The sequence below is a fragment of the Schistocerca americana genome, chromosome 3 (assembly GCF_021461395.2).
Source record: "Schistocerca americana isolate TAMUIC-IGC-003095 chromosome 3, iqSchAmer2.1, whole genome shotgun sequence".
NCBI classification, from domain to species: Eukaryota; Metazoa; Arthropoda; class Insecta; order Orthoptera; family Acrididae; genus Schistocerca; species Schistocerca americana.
This window is the reverse complement of record NC_060121.1, coordinates 649,882,200-649,899,391: the sequence shown is the minus strand read 5'-3', so window position 1 is coordinate 649,899,391 and position 17,192 is coordinate 649,882,200. Positions and strand designations below refer to the sequence as shown.

Below are 17,192 nucleotides of genomic sequence, written 5' to 3'. Positions count from 1 at the left end.
CTAGCTATTCTTCTCTCTACTTTTAGTATTTTGTTGACTCTGTTTCTCATAGTGACTTTAAAAAGAGTCTCGCTTGCATATGTTACCTCTGGCTAAACCACTGCCTTGTAGTGTTTTAATTTTGTTTGAATTGACAGACATTTCTTCTCGTATGTAGACCATGTTAGTTTCTGAGCTTTTATCATTTTATTGGTTCTTTTTTGCCAAACAGGTTTTTCATCCAAGTTGTGTGTTATAATCTCTCCAAGATATTTAAATTGCTTCACTATTTTAATTTTTCCATTGTGTACTGTTACATGGTCTATTACTAGTGGGTCTGTTAGAATCATCTCAGTCTTTTCGAAGGATATCTGGAGTCCTACTTTTGCACTATATTTTGCAGGCTCATTATTTGATTTCTAGCTTCTTGTACATAATTAGTTAGTAATGTCAAGTCAGTTCGGAACCGCGCAACTGCTACAGTCGCAGGTTTGAATCCTGCCTCGGGCATGTATGTGTGTGATGTCCTTAGGTTGGTTAGGTTGAAGTAGTTCTAAGTTCTAGGGGACTTATGACCTCTGATGTTAAGTACCATAGCCTTCAGAGCCATTTAATGCCAGGTCATGTGCAAATCCCAAACAATTTAGGTTTATGTCATCTTTCTTGGTTTCAATTGTTATGTTTTTAGGATCTTCTTTGTACTATTCTCTCATCTAGTATTCAAGAGCACAGATGAAGAGCAATGGTGATAGACCATCTCCTTGTCTTAACCCTGTTTTAATCATAAATGGCTCAGATAGTTCTCTGAATTTTACTTTGGACTTGGTGTTTGTGAGGGTTAATTTTATCATTTGTATTAATTTGGGATGAAGTTCAAAATTTCTTAATATGTCCAGCATAGAAGATCTGTGGATGCAATCAGAAGCTTTTTTGAAGTTTACATTACTGTATAAACATTCTTAAATCAAAATCTGGGGTGAAATATAGTGTGGCCTGTAAAAGTATAAGTAAGGTGTTTTAATTGCTTCCCAATGGGGTACCTCCATAGCAGCATAAGCAGATAAAGCACAAAACATACTCTTACAAATGTTTTGATGAAAAGGGAATGGTCTCTCCTGTCAGTTCCTCCATGTCTACTTTAACAATCTAAAATTACATGAAAGCTGAAAAATAAAGGTACAACATAATTGTAAGCAATCCATATGTCACAAGTGAGTGCTGCAGCACAGCATGGTAGGCAGTGCAGCACTCTTTTTTTAGTCATCAGTCTTCTGACTGGTTTGTTACAGTCTGCCAGGAATTCCTCTCCTGTGCCAACCTCTTCATCTCAGAGTAGCACTTGCAACCTATGTCCTCAACTATTTACTGGATGTATCCCAGTCTCTGTCTTCCTGTACAGTTTTTGCCCTGTACAGCTCCCTCTAGTACCATGGAAATCATTACCTGACGTCTTAACAGATGTCCTATCATCCTGCCCCTTCTCCTTGTCAGTGTTTTCCAAATATTCCTTTCCTCTCCGATTATGCACAGAACCTCCTCATTCCGTACCCTTTCTGTTCACTTAATTTTCAACATTTGTCTGTAGCACCACATCTCAAATGCTTTGATTCTCTTCTGTTCCTGTTTTGCCACAGTCCATGTTCCACTACCATGCAATGCTGTGCTCCAAATGTACATCCTCAGAAATTTCTTTCTCAAATTAAGGCCTATGTTTGATGCTAGTAGACTTCTCTTGGCAAGGAATGCCCTTTTCGCCAATGCTAGTCTGCTTTTCATGTCGTCCTTGCTCCATCCGTCATTGGTTATTTTGCTGCCTAGGTAGCAGAATTCCTTAACTTCATCTATTATGTGACCATCAATCCTGATGTTAAGTTTCTTGCTTTTCTCATTTGTGTTATTTCTCTTACTTTTGTCTCTCTTTGGTTTACTCTCAGTCCATATTCTGTACTCATTAGACTGTTTATTCCATTCAGCAGATCATGTGATTCTTTTTCACTTTCACTCAGGATAGCAATGTCATCAGCGAATCGTATCATTGATATCATTTCACCTTGAATTTTAAGTCCACTCCTGAACCTTTCTTTTATTTCCATCATTGCTTCTGTGATGAACAGATTGAACAGTTGGAGTGAAAGACTACATCCTTGTCTTACACCCTTTTTAATCTGAGCACGTCACTCTTGGTCATCCACTCTCGTTATTCCCTCTTGGCTCTTGTGTATAATGTGTTTTACCTGTCTCTCCCTATAGCTTACCCCTATTTTTCTCAGAATTTCGAACATCTTGCACCACTTTACATTGTCGAACACTTTTTCCAGGTCAACAAATCCTATTAGCATGTCTTGATTTTTCTTTAGTCTTGCTTCCTTTATCAACCTCAAAGTCAGAATTGCCTCTCTGGTGTCTTTACCTTTCCTAAAGCCAACTGATCATCATCTAACACATCCTCAATCTTCTTCCATTCTTCTGTACATTATTCTTCTCAGCAACTTTGATGTGTGAGCTCTGAAGCTGATTGTGTGATGATTCTTGTATCTATCAGCTCTTGCAGTCTTCGGAATTGTGTGGATGATATTTTTCCAAAAATCAGATGGTATGTTGCCAGACTCATACATTCTACACACCAACATGGATAATCATTTTGTTGCCACTTCCCCAATGACTTTAGAAATTCTGCTGGAATGTTATCTGTCCCTTCTGCCTTATTTGTTTGTAAGTCCTCCAAAGCGCCCTTAAATTCTGATTCTAATATTGGATCCGCTGTCTCCTCTAAATTCTTCTATCACATCAGACAAATCTTCCCCCACCTAGAGGCCTTCAATGTTCTCTTCCCACCCATCCGCTCTCTCCTCTTCATTTAACAGTGGAATTCCCATTGCACTCTTAATGTTACCACCCTTGCTTTAAATTGCACCGAAGGTTGCTTTGACTTTTGTATACACTCAGTCAGTCCTTCGAACAATCATTTCTTTTTTCATTTCTTCACATTTTTGATGCAACCATTTCATCTTAGCTTCTTTGCACTTCCTATTTATTTCGTTCCTCAGCAACTTGTACTTCTGTATTCCTGAATTTCCCTGAGATTTTTGTACTTCCTTCTTCCATAGATCAACTGAAATAGTTCTTCTGTTACCCATGGTTTCATCGCAGCTACTTTCTTTGCACCTATGTTTTTCTTTCCAACTTGTGTGATTGCCCTTTTTTAGAGATGTCCATTCCTCTCCAACTGTATTGCCTACTGAGCTATTCCTTGTTGCTGTATCTAGAAGTCCGCAAATTGTGGTCGTGCGGTAGCGTTCTCGCTTCCCATGCCCAGGTTCCCAGGTTCGATTCCCAGCGGGTTCAGGGATTTTCTCTGTCTTGTGATGACTGGGTGTTGTGTGATGTCCTTAGGTTAGTTAGGTTTAAGTAGTTCTAAGTTCTAGGGGACTGATGACTATAGATGTCAAGTCCCATAGTGCTCAGAGCCATTTGAACCTTCTTCTTTTTTTTTTTTTATCTAGAACTGTAGAAAACATCAAGTGTTACTCATCATTCCTTAGTACTTCTCCCGCATCTTTGTGGGTTTATTCTTGGTGACTAATCCTTTAAACTTCAGCATACTCTTCATCACTACCACGTTGTGATCAGAGTCTATATCGGCACCTGTGTATCCCTTACAATACAGTATCTGATTATGAAATCTCTGTTTGACATGATGTAATCTAAGTGAAATCTTCCCGCATCACCCAGCCCTTTCCAAGAATGCCTTCTTCTCTTGTGATTCTTGAGAGTACTCGCTATTACTAGCTGAAACTTATTATGTAAGTCTGTGTTTCTCCTCCCTCATTCCTTGCCCCAAGTCCATATTCTCTGGTAACCTTTTCTTCTACTCCTTCCCATACAACTGCATTCCAGTCCTCCATGACTATTTTATGCCACGCGGGATTAGCTGAGCGGTGTAAGGCGCTGCAGTCATGGACTGTGTGGCTGGTCCCGGCGGAGGTTCGAGTCCTCCCTCGGGCATGGGTGTATGTGTTTGTCCTTAGGATAATTTAGGTTAAGTAGTGTGTAAGCTTAGGGACTGATGACCTTAGCAGTTAAGTCCCATAAGATTTCACACACATTTGAACATTTGACTATTAGATTTTCATCTACCCTTATCTACTGTATTACTCTTTCAATATCCTCCAATGCTTTCTCTATCTCTTCATCTTCATCTTGTGACATCAGCATGTATACCTGAACTATAGTTGTCGATGTTTGTTTGCTATCGATTCTGATAAGAACAACCCCATCACTAAACTGTTCACAGTAACACACTCTGTGCCCTACCTTCCTATTCATAATGAAGCTTATTCCTGTTACACCATTTTCTGCTTCTGTTGATATTACCCTATATTTATCTCACCAGAAGTCCTTGTCTTCTTTCCTTTTCACCCCACTGGCCCCTACTATATCTGGATCAATCCTTTGCATTTACCTTTTCTGATTTTCCTGCTTACCTCCCACATTCAAGTGTCTGACATTCCATGCCCTGACTTCCATTGGCTATTCAGTCTTTTTCTCATGTTCACCTCCCTCTTGGCAGTCCCCTCCTGGAGATCCGAATGGGTGACTGTTCCAGAATCTTTTGCCAGTGGACACATCGTCATAATACTTTTCCAATTATAGGCCTTGTCCTGTGAATACGCAATACATGTCTTTAATGCAGTGGTTTACATTGCCTTCTGCATCCTCATGCCATTGATTATTGCTGATTCTTCCACCTTTAGGGGCAGTTTCCCATCCCAAGGACAAGAGAGTGCTTTGACAAGGCCGTTTGCAGAATGAGGGTGACTTCTGTGCAGCATACAGAAGAATATTGGTAATGACCATATCCAAGAGTGTAACGAATCAGTGCATTTGCAACAAAAGTTACCTACAGCAAAACCAGTTAGGTAATTGCAGATTCATAATCCCAGACTGCTGGTCTTCGCTGAAGTAATGCCAAGGGAAAAGATGATAGGTGGTAGAGAAAGCCATAGCAGGAAAATGAAAAAGAAGTACTATTATGACTGGTTAGAAAACTCAGTGCATGCCAGCCATGTCTCACCAGTCACGAGTTTCTAGAGAATAATAGTGCAGGTCATTATTAATTAGGACAATAAGCTGCTCCTAGTCATGTGACCACAGTGCATAAGAATGCTTAGAACATGCAGCTAATCTGGGTCATGATGGGGGTGGTGGTTTCTTCCTCTTAGACACTATTTTAACAGTTCATGGTTTGTCTCGGTGCAGCTCTACTGCAGCAGCAGCAGGTGGGGATGGCATATTTCCCTAATAAGGTTTTGGACTATCAAAATGAATGATCACTGGGTGGTCAGACAGCTATATCTCTGCAGTAATAGTAGACATCAAACGTAGACCGAGTGAGGTGGCGCAGTGGTTAGCTCACTGGACTCGCGTTCAGAAGACGACAGTTCAAACCCGCGTCTGGTGATCCTGATTTAGGTTTTCCATGATTTCCCTAAATTGCTTCAGGCAAATGCCAGGATGATTCCTTTGAAAGGACATGGCCGACTTCCTTCCCCATCCTTCCCTAATCCAATGGAACCGATGACCTCACTGTTTGGTCCCTTCTCCCAAATCAACCAACCAACCATCAAACGTATTATCTGGTACAAGCCTTCAAAAGGGGATGTGTCCTTCTCTTCTTAATCGCCGGATTTCACAGTAGTGCCCAGTCTCCTGGCTGATATGGGGTAGGTCGCTTCTTTATTTCCCCTCTGCATTTGCCTGGTTGCGGCTTTAACATTATTTCACTGAACTTGTTTCCAGATAATTTTAAGTCTGTGTGCCAAGCTTCTTACTTGCTGCAAGTCAATGTCCAGGACAAGCTTATCTATCTCAAATTCACAGCTCAAATATTTAACGCCGCCCTGCAATCTGAGACTTTTGATTTCTAAAGTAAAACAACTGTTATGTTGGAGGATAGTGTTCTCCTGTTATTCCTATAGAAAATTTATTTTTTTTTTTTTTTAAATATTTTTCTTTCTTCCTGTTTGTTGACAGAGCAGCTGGACAGGTTGGATTTATAACATGTAACATGCGGTCCACTAAAGAAGCTCATATAGGTGATACATTTCATTTAAAGGATATGACTGTAGAACCTATTGAAGGATTCAAGCCAGCACAGCCCATGGTTTTTGCTGGAGTTTATCCAATGGATCAGTCACAACATGTTGCTCTGAGAGGAGCTATTGAGAAACTTGTTCTTAATGACCCAGCTGTTTCTGTGTCTGTGGATTCTAGGTACAGTTGCCTACAGGTTTTCACTGCACTTGCATTTGGTTCAAATTATGTAGATCCGATGTAATATTTGTATTATTCATGCACAGTTGACAAAGCAGAAATAGAAGACTTTTATCATATTAAAAATTACTTATGTCTACACAAAATATTGATAAATGTTTTTTGTTTGCAGTCCTGCTTTAGGGCAGGGTTGGCGACTGGGTTTCCTTGGGCTGCTTCATTTAGAAGTTTTCAGCCAGAGGTTAGAACAAGAGTATGGGGCACAAGCCGTGCTGACAGCCCCCAGTGTCACTTACAAAGGTGATATTCCTGATATAGAAAGAGCTGTCCTAACCTGGGCAAAATATATTGATGGTAGGCAGTGAAAACCTCCAACTCCATTTTGTTAAATTTTTCGGGTGATGCAAATATGGCTTCTAAAAATATAATATAAAGTGATACAGAAAGTTGCTAAACACCTAACTGTATAGTAGAAGCATAGTCACTAACAGATTAGAGAAATACATGCACTTTGAAATCTCTTTATGGTTTCGGAGTTACTGGTTGCCGGAATTGCTTGTTTTCTCAGACAGATGGAGTTTTCATTGCCCACCATCGAAATATGAACTGGTGTTGTTTATGAAATGACTGCAGCTGTTGACCAGTATTGAACTGTGTTTTTGCGAAGTAAATGAGCCAATAGATCCCTTGCAGTGTATTAGTATGTTAGTTCTGTTTTGCTGTTCTTTCCATTCATATTTGTCACATCACTACACCAGGTACAAATACCAACAAAGTTAGTGATAAATCACTCAGAAGCTGTGCTAAGAGGATCTAAATGAGAAATAGTTTTGGGTAGAAATGGGTAGGCCACATTTATCAGTGTCACCTGGTGTTTACAGCATGCTCTTCCTTTTATATATAAGCTCCATAGAAGAAACCCATCAACTTCTGCTCATTGTTTGTTCTAATTTGATTTCCTACTTGATATCAGTTTTTCAGGTAACTTTAATGGGATATAAACTGATATTTGCAGTTGCGCCAGTCTAGTTGTACATTGTTGCAGTGCCACACAGGAAAGTGTAAAGAATCAAACAAAGTAAAGTACACATTGAAATATCAATAATTATGAAAAGGATAGATTGCTACTCACTCTGGTACCACACGCCGCAGAATTTGAATCCGCGCCAGACATCATGGATGTCGAAGACTCCTAGAGGTCTCTGCACCATCGCACTGTAAGCTGTGGTGGCACACGCCTCCTGGCCCGCTTTTAGTGTGAGAGCGCCACAGTGGAACACGTGGTTCCAGCGGCCAATAGCGGCTCTCCTGCCTGCCTCTCCCTCAGCCAGCCAGCCTAATCTCGCGTACGTCTGTTGACACATCGCCTCGCGTTAAGACAGCTTACTTACTTGTTCTGTGTACGAGTGGACATGTTGTGACTGCGTTGTTCGATCTTGTTGTTGTTCGTTCTGTCCTTCGGTGGTCATGTCCATTCTCTCCTGTTGTGTTGTTGTTCGCGGGCCTCTCTGCGAGTCCCGCCACACTTTCCGTCATTTCAACCCCGCAGCCATCCCGGTCGCCGAGGTAAACGGTGGTCATTGTTGGTATAGAGGCGAAGTTGGTGTGTCTGCTGGAGCAACAGCAGCAGCTCATGCAGCACCAGGAGCTCCAGTTAGACATCGTACAAAAGTCGCTGCAGTTGCTGACGGACAAAGTCGATGCCCGGGACGCATTACTGCAACAGCTTCAGAGTCCTCAGGTGTCCAATGCTTTCCCACGTCCGCCATCATTTCCACCCTCTAGTGACACTAAAGAGGACTGGGAAACCTACTTACATCAGCTGAAACATTTCACGGCTTTTCAAGTCACTGACGACTCCTTGCAGCGGTTGTTGTGTTTGTATTGGGCCTCTCCGGACACATTCTTTCTTCTCTGCAAGTTGGCACCGTTGTCCGATCCTGTGGCTCTCTCTTTCCAGGGGATCTGCCTTTTGCTGACAAACTATTATTCCCAGCGCTACCATGTGGTCGCCTCTAGGCTGGAGTACCACCAGTACCATAAACAGCCTGGTCAATCGTATCATTCCTGGGTCACAGACTTGCAGGGCCTCAGCCGTCAATGTGATTTTATGTGCACCAATCAGCAGTGTAAGGCTTTGTATGCAGACTCCCTGATCCGGTATGTGGTGGTTCAGCTGGCTCCCAATCCTGAGGTCTGTAATGCGGCGTTGAAACTCAACAACCCCTCCTTGGAAGAGATTCTCCACATTGCCCACTCCTTTGAAGTTGCTCAAGCGGCTAATGAGCATCTTACGGCACAACCGCAGGTGGCAGCGATTGCGGCGTCACACCAGGTTCCACCCTCACAACGTCGACGTGGCCCAGCCAACAGAGGCCAGCATCGTCGGAACTCCTCATTGTCTGACGTCTCTATGGCATCGGCACCGTCGGTCGCCCCTCATCGCCGGTCGCGCAGCCCACTTCCATCTTGCCCACAGTGCTTTACTGCCCATTCGCGGACTGTTTGTCCCCAGCGTTGGAAAACGTGCACGCTGTGTAACAAGGAGGGCCACATCCGATTGGTTTGTCGTAGTCGCTCGACTCGATCCAGTCCTGCCCCTCCTGGGCCTCAAGATACCGTCCATGCTCTGCAGTCGGTCGTCCCACAGGATCAGTGCAGAAGCTTTCCTCATGCTGCGCATTTTCACAGAGGATGTCAGTTTTCAGGTCAACACTGGGGCCACAGTCTCCCTGATTAATATGGCGACATATACCCGGCTAGGCTCTGCTGCGTTGTTGCCTCCCTCTCGCCATTTGGTCGCCTACGGAGATGGTTCCATTCCCCTTCGTGGGCAGTTCGTCGTTCAGGCGACGTACAAGCATGTTCCCCGGCTCCTTACCCTCTTTGTCGTCGACCATCCATCGGCTTTGAATGTTTTTGGCCTGGATGTGTTTCAACTGTTTGGCTTTTCAATTACCGACGAAGTTAAGGTCACTTCCACAGCTGTTCCCTTTCAGGACTTGGACGATCTGTGCTCCGCTTTTGCGTCGTTGTTTGCACTGGATCTTGGATGTGCTTCTGGCTTTCAGGCACACATCACCCTACGGCCGGATGCACAGCCTTGCTTTTTCCGGGCCCGGCCCCTTCCAGTGGCCTTACGGCCAGTGGTCAAGCAGAAACTTGATCGGCTCCAGGCCGCTGGCATGCTGGAGCCTGTAACTTACAGTGCATGGGCGACACCACTGGTGGTCATACAGAAACCCAATGGGTCCCTTCAGCTGTGTGGGGACTTCGGTGCTACAGTCAATGCTCAGTCCCTCGTTGACACTTACACCATTCCCAGACAGGAAGACCTTCTTGCCAAGCTTGCCGGGGGAGAGTATTTTTCCAAGATCGACCTGGCTGAGGCATACCACCAGTTGCCCTTGGATGCCGAATCTCAGAACATCATGGTTATCAACACGCCTTTCAGATTGTGTAAGTACAAGTGCCTTCCCTTTGGTGTCTCTTCGGCGCCGGCCATTTTCCAGTGCTTCCTGGAGCAGCTTACACAGCCTATCCCTGCCTGTGTGAATTATGTGGATGACATCTTGATGACCGGGCGTTCCCACCAGGAACATTTGCAAAACCTCAGCGCCTTATTTCAAGCTCTGCAGTCTGCTGGTCTACGCTGTTGGCTGGACAAATGTAGTTTTTTTCAACCGGAAGTGGAATAATTAGGCCACTTTCTTAGCAAAGATGGCATTCGCTCTTCGGGTCATAATGTCCCAAGGACTTATCTGAACTGCAGGTGTTTTTGGGCAAGGTTACTTATTACTTAAAGTTCTTGCACCAGGCTGCCTCTGTTGCTCAACCCCTCAATCACTTGCATCGCAAAGGGGTACCTTTTGTGTGGACTCCTGCCTGTGACCAGGCTTTTCTCCGTTTAAAGGCGATGCTGAAGTCCGCCCCTTGCCTTACTCCCTTCTCTCTGGACCGCCTCTTGGTTGTGACATCTGATGCGTCGGCATACGGCATTGGGGCCGTCATCGCGCACCGGGATGCCTATGGCTCCGAACAGCCCATTGCTTATGCCTCTAAGACGTTGACCCCAGCACAACGGGACTACTCCCAGATTGTTGTAGCAGTCCAGTAACAGTTATGATTTCAGCATGACAAGGTCCCACCACAATTTTTCATTGATGTCAGAGAATATTGTTGGACTGGGAGGGGTGGACCAGTACCATGGTCACTACGTTCTCCTGGCCTCACTCCTATATAGTTGTTTTAGTGAGGAAAATGAAGCATTTGATTTACAAGATACCAATAGTTACGCAAGATGAGCTGGTTGCTCTTTTGGTTGAAGCTGCAGACATTATTTGTAAAACATCTGGTTGCTTCTAGTGCTTTAGACAATCATTAGCTTGCAGATGCCAATTGTACATCCATGTAAATGGATGACATTGTCAGCAACATCACTAAAACAATATTCATCACAGGGCAGTCTGAAAACTGTCTCTAATGATCCTCCATGAACCCCTAGTAGGGAACCTGAGTACTTGTAGTATTTTTGTCACATAGAAAAGAGTTTCATTTTATCTCTTCTAAACACAAAAATTTTGAATACATAGTTTTTTTACACCCTGTATATCTTGTGTAGGGATCATGAAATAGAAGAGATATTATCATGCCTAATGAAGCCTACAGGCAGTCTCTTTTCCCCCTCACTCAAAACAAGATTCGAATAGCACATAAAACCACTAATGCCGGTACAAAATACCGTCTGACATGCACTGTACAGTGGCTTCTGGAATGTGTGTAGATGCAGATGTAAATTAATTGCTTAACTGTGCCCAGGTGCTAAGAACTTCTTCCAGAATATTGCTGTTAGCTACACTGTTATCATTTTGTGTCGATTGCTTCAGTGTATGTAGAAATGTAAAACATTAAGTTTATTGTTCACAGTTTATACCTACCGTAATTATATACAAAATGCCAAAATATAATTTATTCAAAGACAGATTGATGATGTGCAGGTATTGACACTGACACAATTCATTAATTGAAATATCTTGAGAGTAGTTATTAGACCAAAAAACATATATAGGTCATCATTCATCCACGAACAAGATCAGCAAGCATTTAACAAAACAAGTAGCAAATTTCACTGAATAGAGAAAGAAAGCTGAGGATATTCTAGTGACCAGGCACTTTATTTATGAGGAAGAGGCAAAAGCAAAAAAATGCAACATTTAATTGCTGATACTTGGGCTGCTCTTGTACATCTCATATTTTTTTTTTTTTTTTTGTGTATAATAATTGCAGTTAAATTTCTGCTAATTATATATAGTTTTTGCTGTTTTACTTGTTTAGAATAACAAAAAAATCTTTTTAACCCTTCATTCTAAAGCACTGTTCCATTGCAGCCAAAATAATTGGAGAAAAGAACATTAAACATTATGGAGGAGAAGAGATATTATTTTCAAATCCCTCTCACTTTCCACCTACATCAATCATAGCTGAGTTACAAGAACCAACAGTCATGGGGACAATTATAACTCCAGGTATATTTTATGTAATACTTACGATCCCAGTGATAATTCTGCTGATCACAAGAAAAACCTGGACAAATGTCATTTTTATGAAATTGTTTCCATTAACATTATGAGACTGTAAAGTTAAGCCTAGATATATTTTCTTTCGAATAGCTCGTATTCTTGTTTGCTGCATGGGAGATCTTATGATACTATGTGTTTCTAATTTGTTTGTAATTCCCTCAAACTTTGCAATTTGTATCCTTAGTAATGATCTGGATGTTTGTGTTCTTTTTGTAGTTATTTAAGCATATTTTTGAATCTATAAGTGAGTTTTACATTGTAAAGCCAATGATTTGCTTGACATGTGCTGCAGTGCACTGGATGATTTTGACTTTCATTTTTGAAGTATGTGTATTTAGATTGTGCATCTGCATAGTTCACTAATGCCCTATACCAGTGGTCATATTCATCGAAATGTTAAGTGAAGGGGTTGAAGGGGAACAGTGACAAAACATTTCACATGGGCCCAAAGCATCATTACAGAGCTCTTGTGCTTTGATGAAGAAGAGAATATGCCTATTCCTTTAATTCCATAAAGCCTAACTAAGAAGATTGACACTGTTGAGAATGCCTCCTACGATGAACAGTGAGCAGTGAATGGCTGTTTGGTTCACCTACATTTCACTTAAACAAATCTCTCTGTGTGCAGTATTGGATGACTTTGCCTATTTCATTGAATGCATAATAGCAATTATTGATCAATGGTTCAAGTCATAGCCCTTGGTCATTATTGGCTTAACCTTCTGGATGCTGAATCAGTGGTTCAAAATTATTGAATCTGCCAACAGCTGTCCATTGTGTTTCACATGGTAATACTTTGTCACTATTTCACTGAGTTAAGCGTTACAGCACTTTCATCACGCTCACTGCACCAGCTGCCTCCTCTTCCCAACATATGTTTGTATGATATGTACGGCTGTACTATAGTGACAATATAGTCACCTTTTTTTCTGCTAACAGATATGCTTACAGAGAAATGTCAAAGATAATGTTAAATTAATTAAAGTCATTGAATCAAAAGGAAGACTCATTTCAGGAAACTATATAATTGCAAGGAGGCACAACAGCTGTCCATTACTTATCTTCAGCAAACAAAAATTTTTGTTTCTCCTCAATTCTCGTAACATGTGGGTCTGCCACATCCTGGGGCTTCAATAACCTGTCGCTCATTTCCAGTCTTTCCAAACTTATCTCTCATTCCTCCCTTAGGAATGAAGTAATAGCTGTAAAAGCTAGAATTAGTATTTCCACTCTTAAAAGTGTATTCGGAATACTGGAATTTTATCTACTACAAACTTAAGTACTGGGTGTTAATTAGAGCAGATATGTTGACAGACATGTAAGCAGTCCTCACTTGCTGTTCATGGATGTAATGAGTAGAATACCTCAATTACAGTGTAAACCACACTGTCGTAAGGCAACCAGTATTAATTAACTTAATAAAGTGCAGAAGCAGTAGAAATTAGGAATAGTAAGATAAGCAAATACTGAAACAAAAATTGTTGAGGCAATGAATATAATAAATTCCCACATAAAACAGATCCAAAAAAATTTTCCCCATTTCGGCATACACTAGCATTATTACACTAATCAACATTACACTCTATGAATGGTTACACAATGACACTGAAAATGTGTGAATAACAAATTTGACAAATTGTAAGTTTAATGTTTGTCAAATGCTGAATTTGTCTGTATCTTTTCAATGTCCATTTACAAAGTAACACAAAAACATCCAAAAAGGGAGCTGATCTTTAACCAAGTTCACAATTAATGTAATAATAATGTGGGAGAATAACTGCAGATCAGTGCTGTATAACACAGAGTTTGCAGGTGACCATCAGCATAATTTTTTTTTTTATTATTTACTCATGTCCAGAACATAACATACTATCAGCATAAATAAATGTATCATAGTGTACATAAATGAGTGGAAGAATTCATTAATGTTCAGTTTCATGACTGTCAATCAGTTGTGGAAACATTAAGAACCATAATAAAATATCTATAAATGTGTATATAAAGTGACCTAAAACAACCTTGTTAAACTAGTTGTAGAGAAAGCAAATACCAGACTGAAATTCACAGGAAGAATCCTAGGAAAATCACTCACCTGTTGTGGAATTATGTATGGAGCATAGAAACCTGTAACAGAAAACAATATCACATTTGCTTTTTAACTCTTGCTTTTTTTGTAATAAAAGTACACACATTCAAACACAAAAGCACACGGCCGCTAAAATGTACATTGCTGCAACCACAGCAAGAATGAATATTGATTATTAATGATTAAAAGCAGTTACCTGGGCTGCTGAAAGTGAGGAAATAGTAGGGAAGAACGCACAAGGCAAGGAGGGGAGAAAGGGGTAGAGTGAGACAAGTCTTTCTACAGAAGATTCTCCCGTAGAAGGAATCTCTGCCTCTAAACTATTGCCCGTAATCTCTCATCCTACATTCAATGCACAGCACACTTCCTTCACTACCTTTCCACAGTTCCTGTCATGTTACCACCAGACTCCATGTTGGTCACTGTGGAAGTGACGTCCTTGTGTGCCAACATCCCACAGCTAAATAACCTTATGGTCATTAGAACCTACGTTTCCCAACATCCTCCTGATTATTTCACTTTAAAAGGACAAATCTTTAAACAAGTCCAAGGCACTGCCATGGGTACTCACATGGACCCATCCTACGCTGCTGAGCGAGGTGGCGCAGCGGTTAGCACACTGGACTCTGTAATCTTACCCTCCCAAACATCACTATTAAATTCACAGCTTTAAATATCTTCATTATTTTCAAAAGCTTCGAGAGGTGTAAGATATACAAAATAATAACTTTTTATTTATCTTCATTATCTCATTGTTGTTGTCGATGATGGCTCAAAGTCTTGTCTAGGGGTACATTCTCGCTGCTGAAAATTTTGGTTTAATATTGTGGGTTCTTGTTGCACTAAATCACTGATGAAGATTTGCCTGTTGCTATTAATATCTTTTTTTTTTTTTATTTTATCCCATTCTTCTATTCCACACTGATTTCACAATCTCCATTTTTGTCACACACAGATTACGTTATTAGAGACAAGGTTAGCAAAATATATATGTTTACATCTGAGGCATGCCCACCACTACCTACATTCTGTGGTACTCCCATTATTCCAATGAGTTTACAAAGCAAAAGAGTTTACAAACTTTCTTTACCTTAGAAGAATTTTCACCAAATTATATCATTATTTTTTTAAAAAAACAGAAATAAATTTAATAATTAGAGTTAGATTGTACAATTAATATCAAGAATCTTAAGTATACCAGAAATCTTGTAATTTCAAAAGAAGAGTAATTTTAACTGGTAGTACATATCAATTCTCTCTCTCTCTTCTTAGCGATCAAAGGCCCTGTAGACCATGTGCTGCATCAACGATCTGCTTCCCCCGCCTTCTATCTCTCGCAGCCTCTCTCCACCCTGCGGAAATTCCTAATACTGTGATGTCCTTCTCTATGTCATCTTTCCACCTTGTACAAGGTCGGCCCAATGGTCTTGTTGCCTGGAGAGTTCCTTCAAATGCTTTCTTGGAGATACTGTTGTTTTCCATTCTGGCCACATGTCCACATTGCAGTCTCCTACTTGTTAGTTTCTGGATGATAGTGGGTTGCTTCATTAACTGATAAATTTCATTGTTCTTTTGAATTCTCCATATGCCATTCTCCAACACAGGTCCCCAGATGTTTCTCATTACCTTTCTTTCAAAAACATTCAGTTTTTCTCTTTCATTCTTTGTAAGCATCCAGCTTTCTGAACCGTACGGTACTATGGGGCAGATAATAGTGTTGTATATCTTCATCTTTGTGGTGATTGACAAAACTTTACTTCTGAGTGGGTTGGTTAGTGAGTACAGACATCTTGACCCTGAGGCTATTCTTTCATTTATATCCATTGTTATGATATTTTTACTGTTGAAATGTGATCCAAGTTATTTAAACTGGTGAACTTTCGGTTTTCTCTTGGTTAATCAAAAGCCCTATTTTGCTGGCACTGTGCCTGAGAGATATGTACATGTCTTTCAGTTCTTCTTCAGTTTCACTCAGCAACACTATATCATCTGCATAAGCCAGGAGTTTTACTTCACTATGTTTGAATCGGAGACCATTGTATAGATGTAAATTACTCTCCCGAACCACTTTCTCTAATGCAAGGTTGAAGAGGTCACATCAAAGAGCTTCCCCCTGTCATAAGCCTGTTTTAATTGGAAAGGTGGGGGATATGGATCCTCTGAACTTCACTGCTGCCTGGGAGCCATCCATGCACAGTTGTATCATCCTAATGATTTTACTGGGTATACTAAATTCTTGTAAGGTGTTGTAGAGGCTACTTCTGTGGATGCTGTCGTAGGCTCGCTGGAAGTCAATGAAGAGACAGTGGATGTTTTTGTTAAATTTCCAGTATTTCTCAAAGATCTGTCGTATAGTAAACAAATTATCATTTGTGGAGCGGTTTGTTCGTAATCCAGCCTGGTAATCCTGAATAATGTTTTCCGCATAAGGTTTAAGTTTTTCCAGAATGTTCATTGACAGGATTTTGTATGTTATGTTCAGCAAACTGATTCCTCTGTAATTTCCACATTCCATTCTGTTTCCTTTCTTGTGTATGGGACAAATTATTGCAGTTTTCCATTCTTCAGGCAGTGTTTCAGTTTTCCAGATCATTGTGATAAGGTTATAAATTTCTTTGTGTAGTTTGCTTCCGCCCTCTTTTAACATCTCTGCTGATATCTGGTCCTCACCTGCTGCCTTGTTGTTTTTGAGCTTTTGAATGGAGTGGATCACTTCCTGTTCTGTGATTCTACATTCGTCATTATTAATGCTGTCACTCTCAGACATTGCATAATTGATGGTTATGTGCAGATCAGTGGAATTTAACATTTCTGAGAAATACTCTTTCCATCTTTCTAGGATACCTTCCAGCTGCATTAGCATATTTTGATTTTTATCTTTTATGAATAGGTTTTCACTTTGATAACCTCTCTTACTTTTCTTTGTATACTGAAACAACTTCTTTGAGTTTCCATTCATGCTTTCCACTTCTATAGATTCTAGGACTCCAGTTAGATATTTCCTTTTCTCTGTTCACAGAACTCTTGCTGTTTCTCTTCTAACCGCATTGAACATCTCCCTCCTGTCCTCACTCTCCTTATTATGCAGCCATAGCATCCTGGCTTCTTTCCTCATTTCTACTGCTCTCTGACACTTTTCATTGAACCATTTGTGTTTCTTCATTTTCTCTTTCTTGCCCAGTGTTCTTTCTGCTGCATCTGTTACTACAGTCTTTATTCTTTCCCAAGCCTTCTCAACACTATTTTCCTCCTCAGCTTCTTGGAATGCTGTAAAT

General features: G+C 40.8%; 2 protein-coding genes across 5 annotated transcripts in view; one reads left to right on the top strand and one right to left on the bottom strand.

Moving 5' to 3' along the window:
• LOC124607013 (translation factor GUF1 homolog, mitochondrial) overlaps positions 1-17,192 on the top strand; it is a 128,570-nt gene that overhangs the window by 65,271 nt on the left and 46,107 nt on the right. For 3 of the 4 annotated variants that reach the window (XM_047139168.1, XM_047139169.1, XM_047139167.1), the window contains exons 4-6: positions 6,013-6,252; positions 6,425-6,552; positions 11,640-11,777. In XM_047139168.1, coding sequence (XP_046995124.1) covers positions 6,013-6,252; positions 6,425-6,552; positions 11,640-11,777 — 506 coding nt within the window. The remainder of the gene's footprint in view (positions 1-6,012; positions 6,253-6,424; positions 6,553-11,639; positions 11,778-17,192) is intronic. The other variant, XM_047139170.1, reaches the window with a different exon arrangement.
• The window catches only part of LOC124607014 (methionine adenosyltransferase 2 subunit beta-like), a 68,792-nt gene continuing 65,500 nt past the window's right edge, over positions 13,901-17,192 (bottom strand). The window contains exon 6 of the mRNA XM_047139173.1: positions 13,901-13,955. Coding sequence (XP_046995129.1) covers positions 13,916-13,955 — 40 coding nt within the window. The 3' untranslated portion in view covers positions 13,901-13,915. The remainder of the gene's footprint in view (positions 13,956-17,192) is intronic.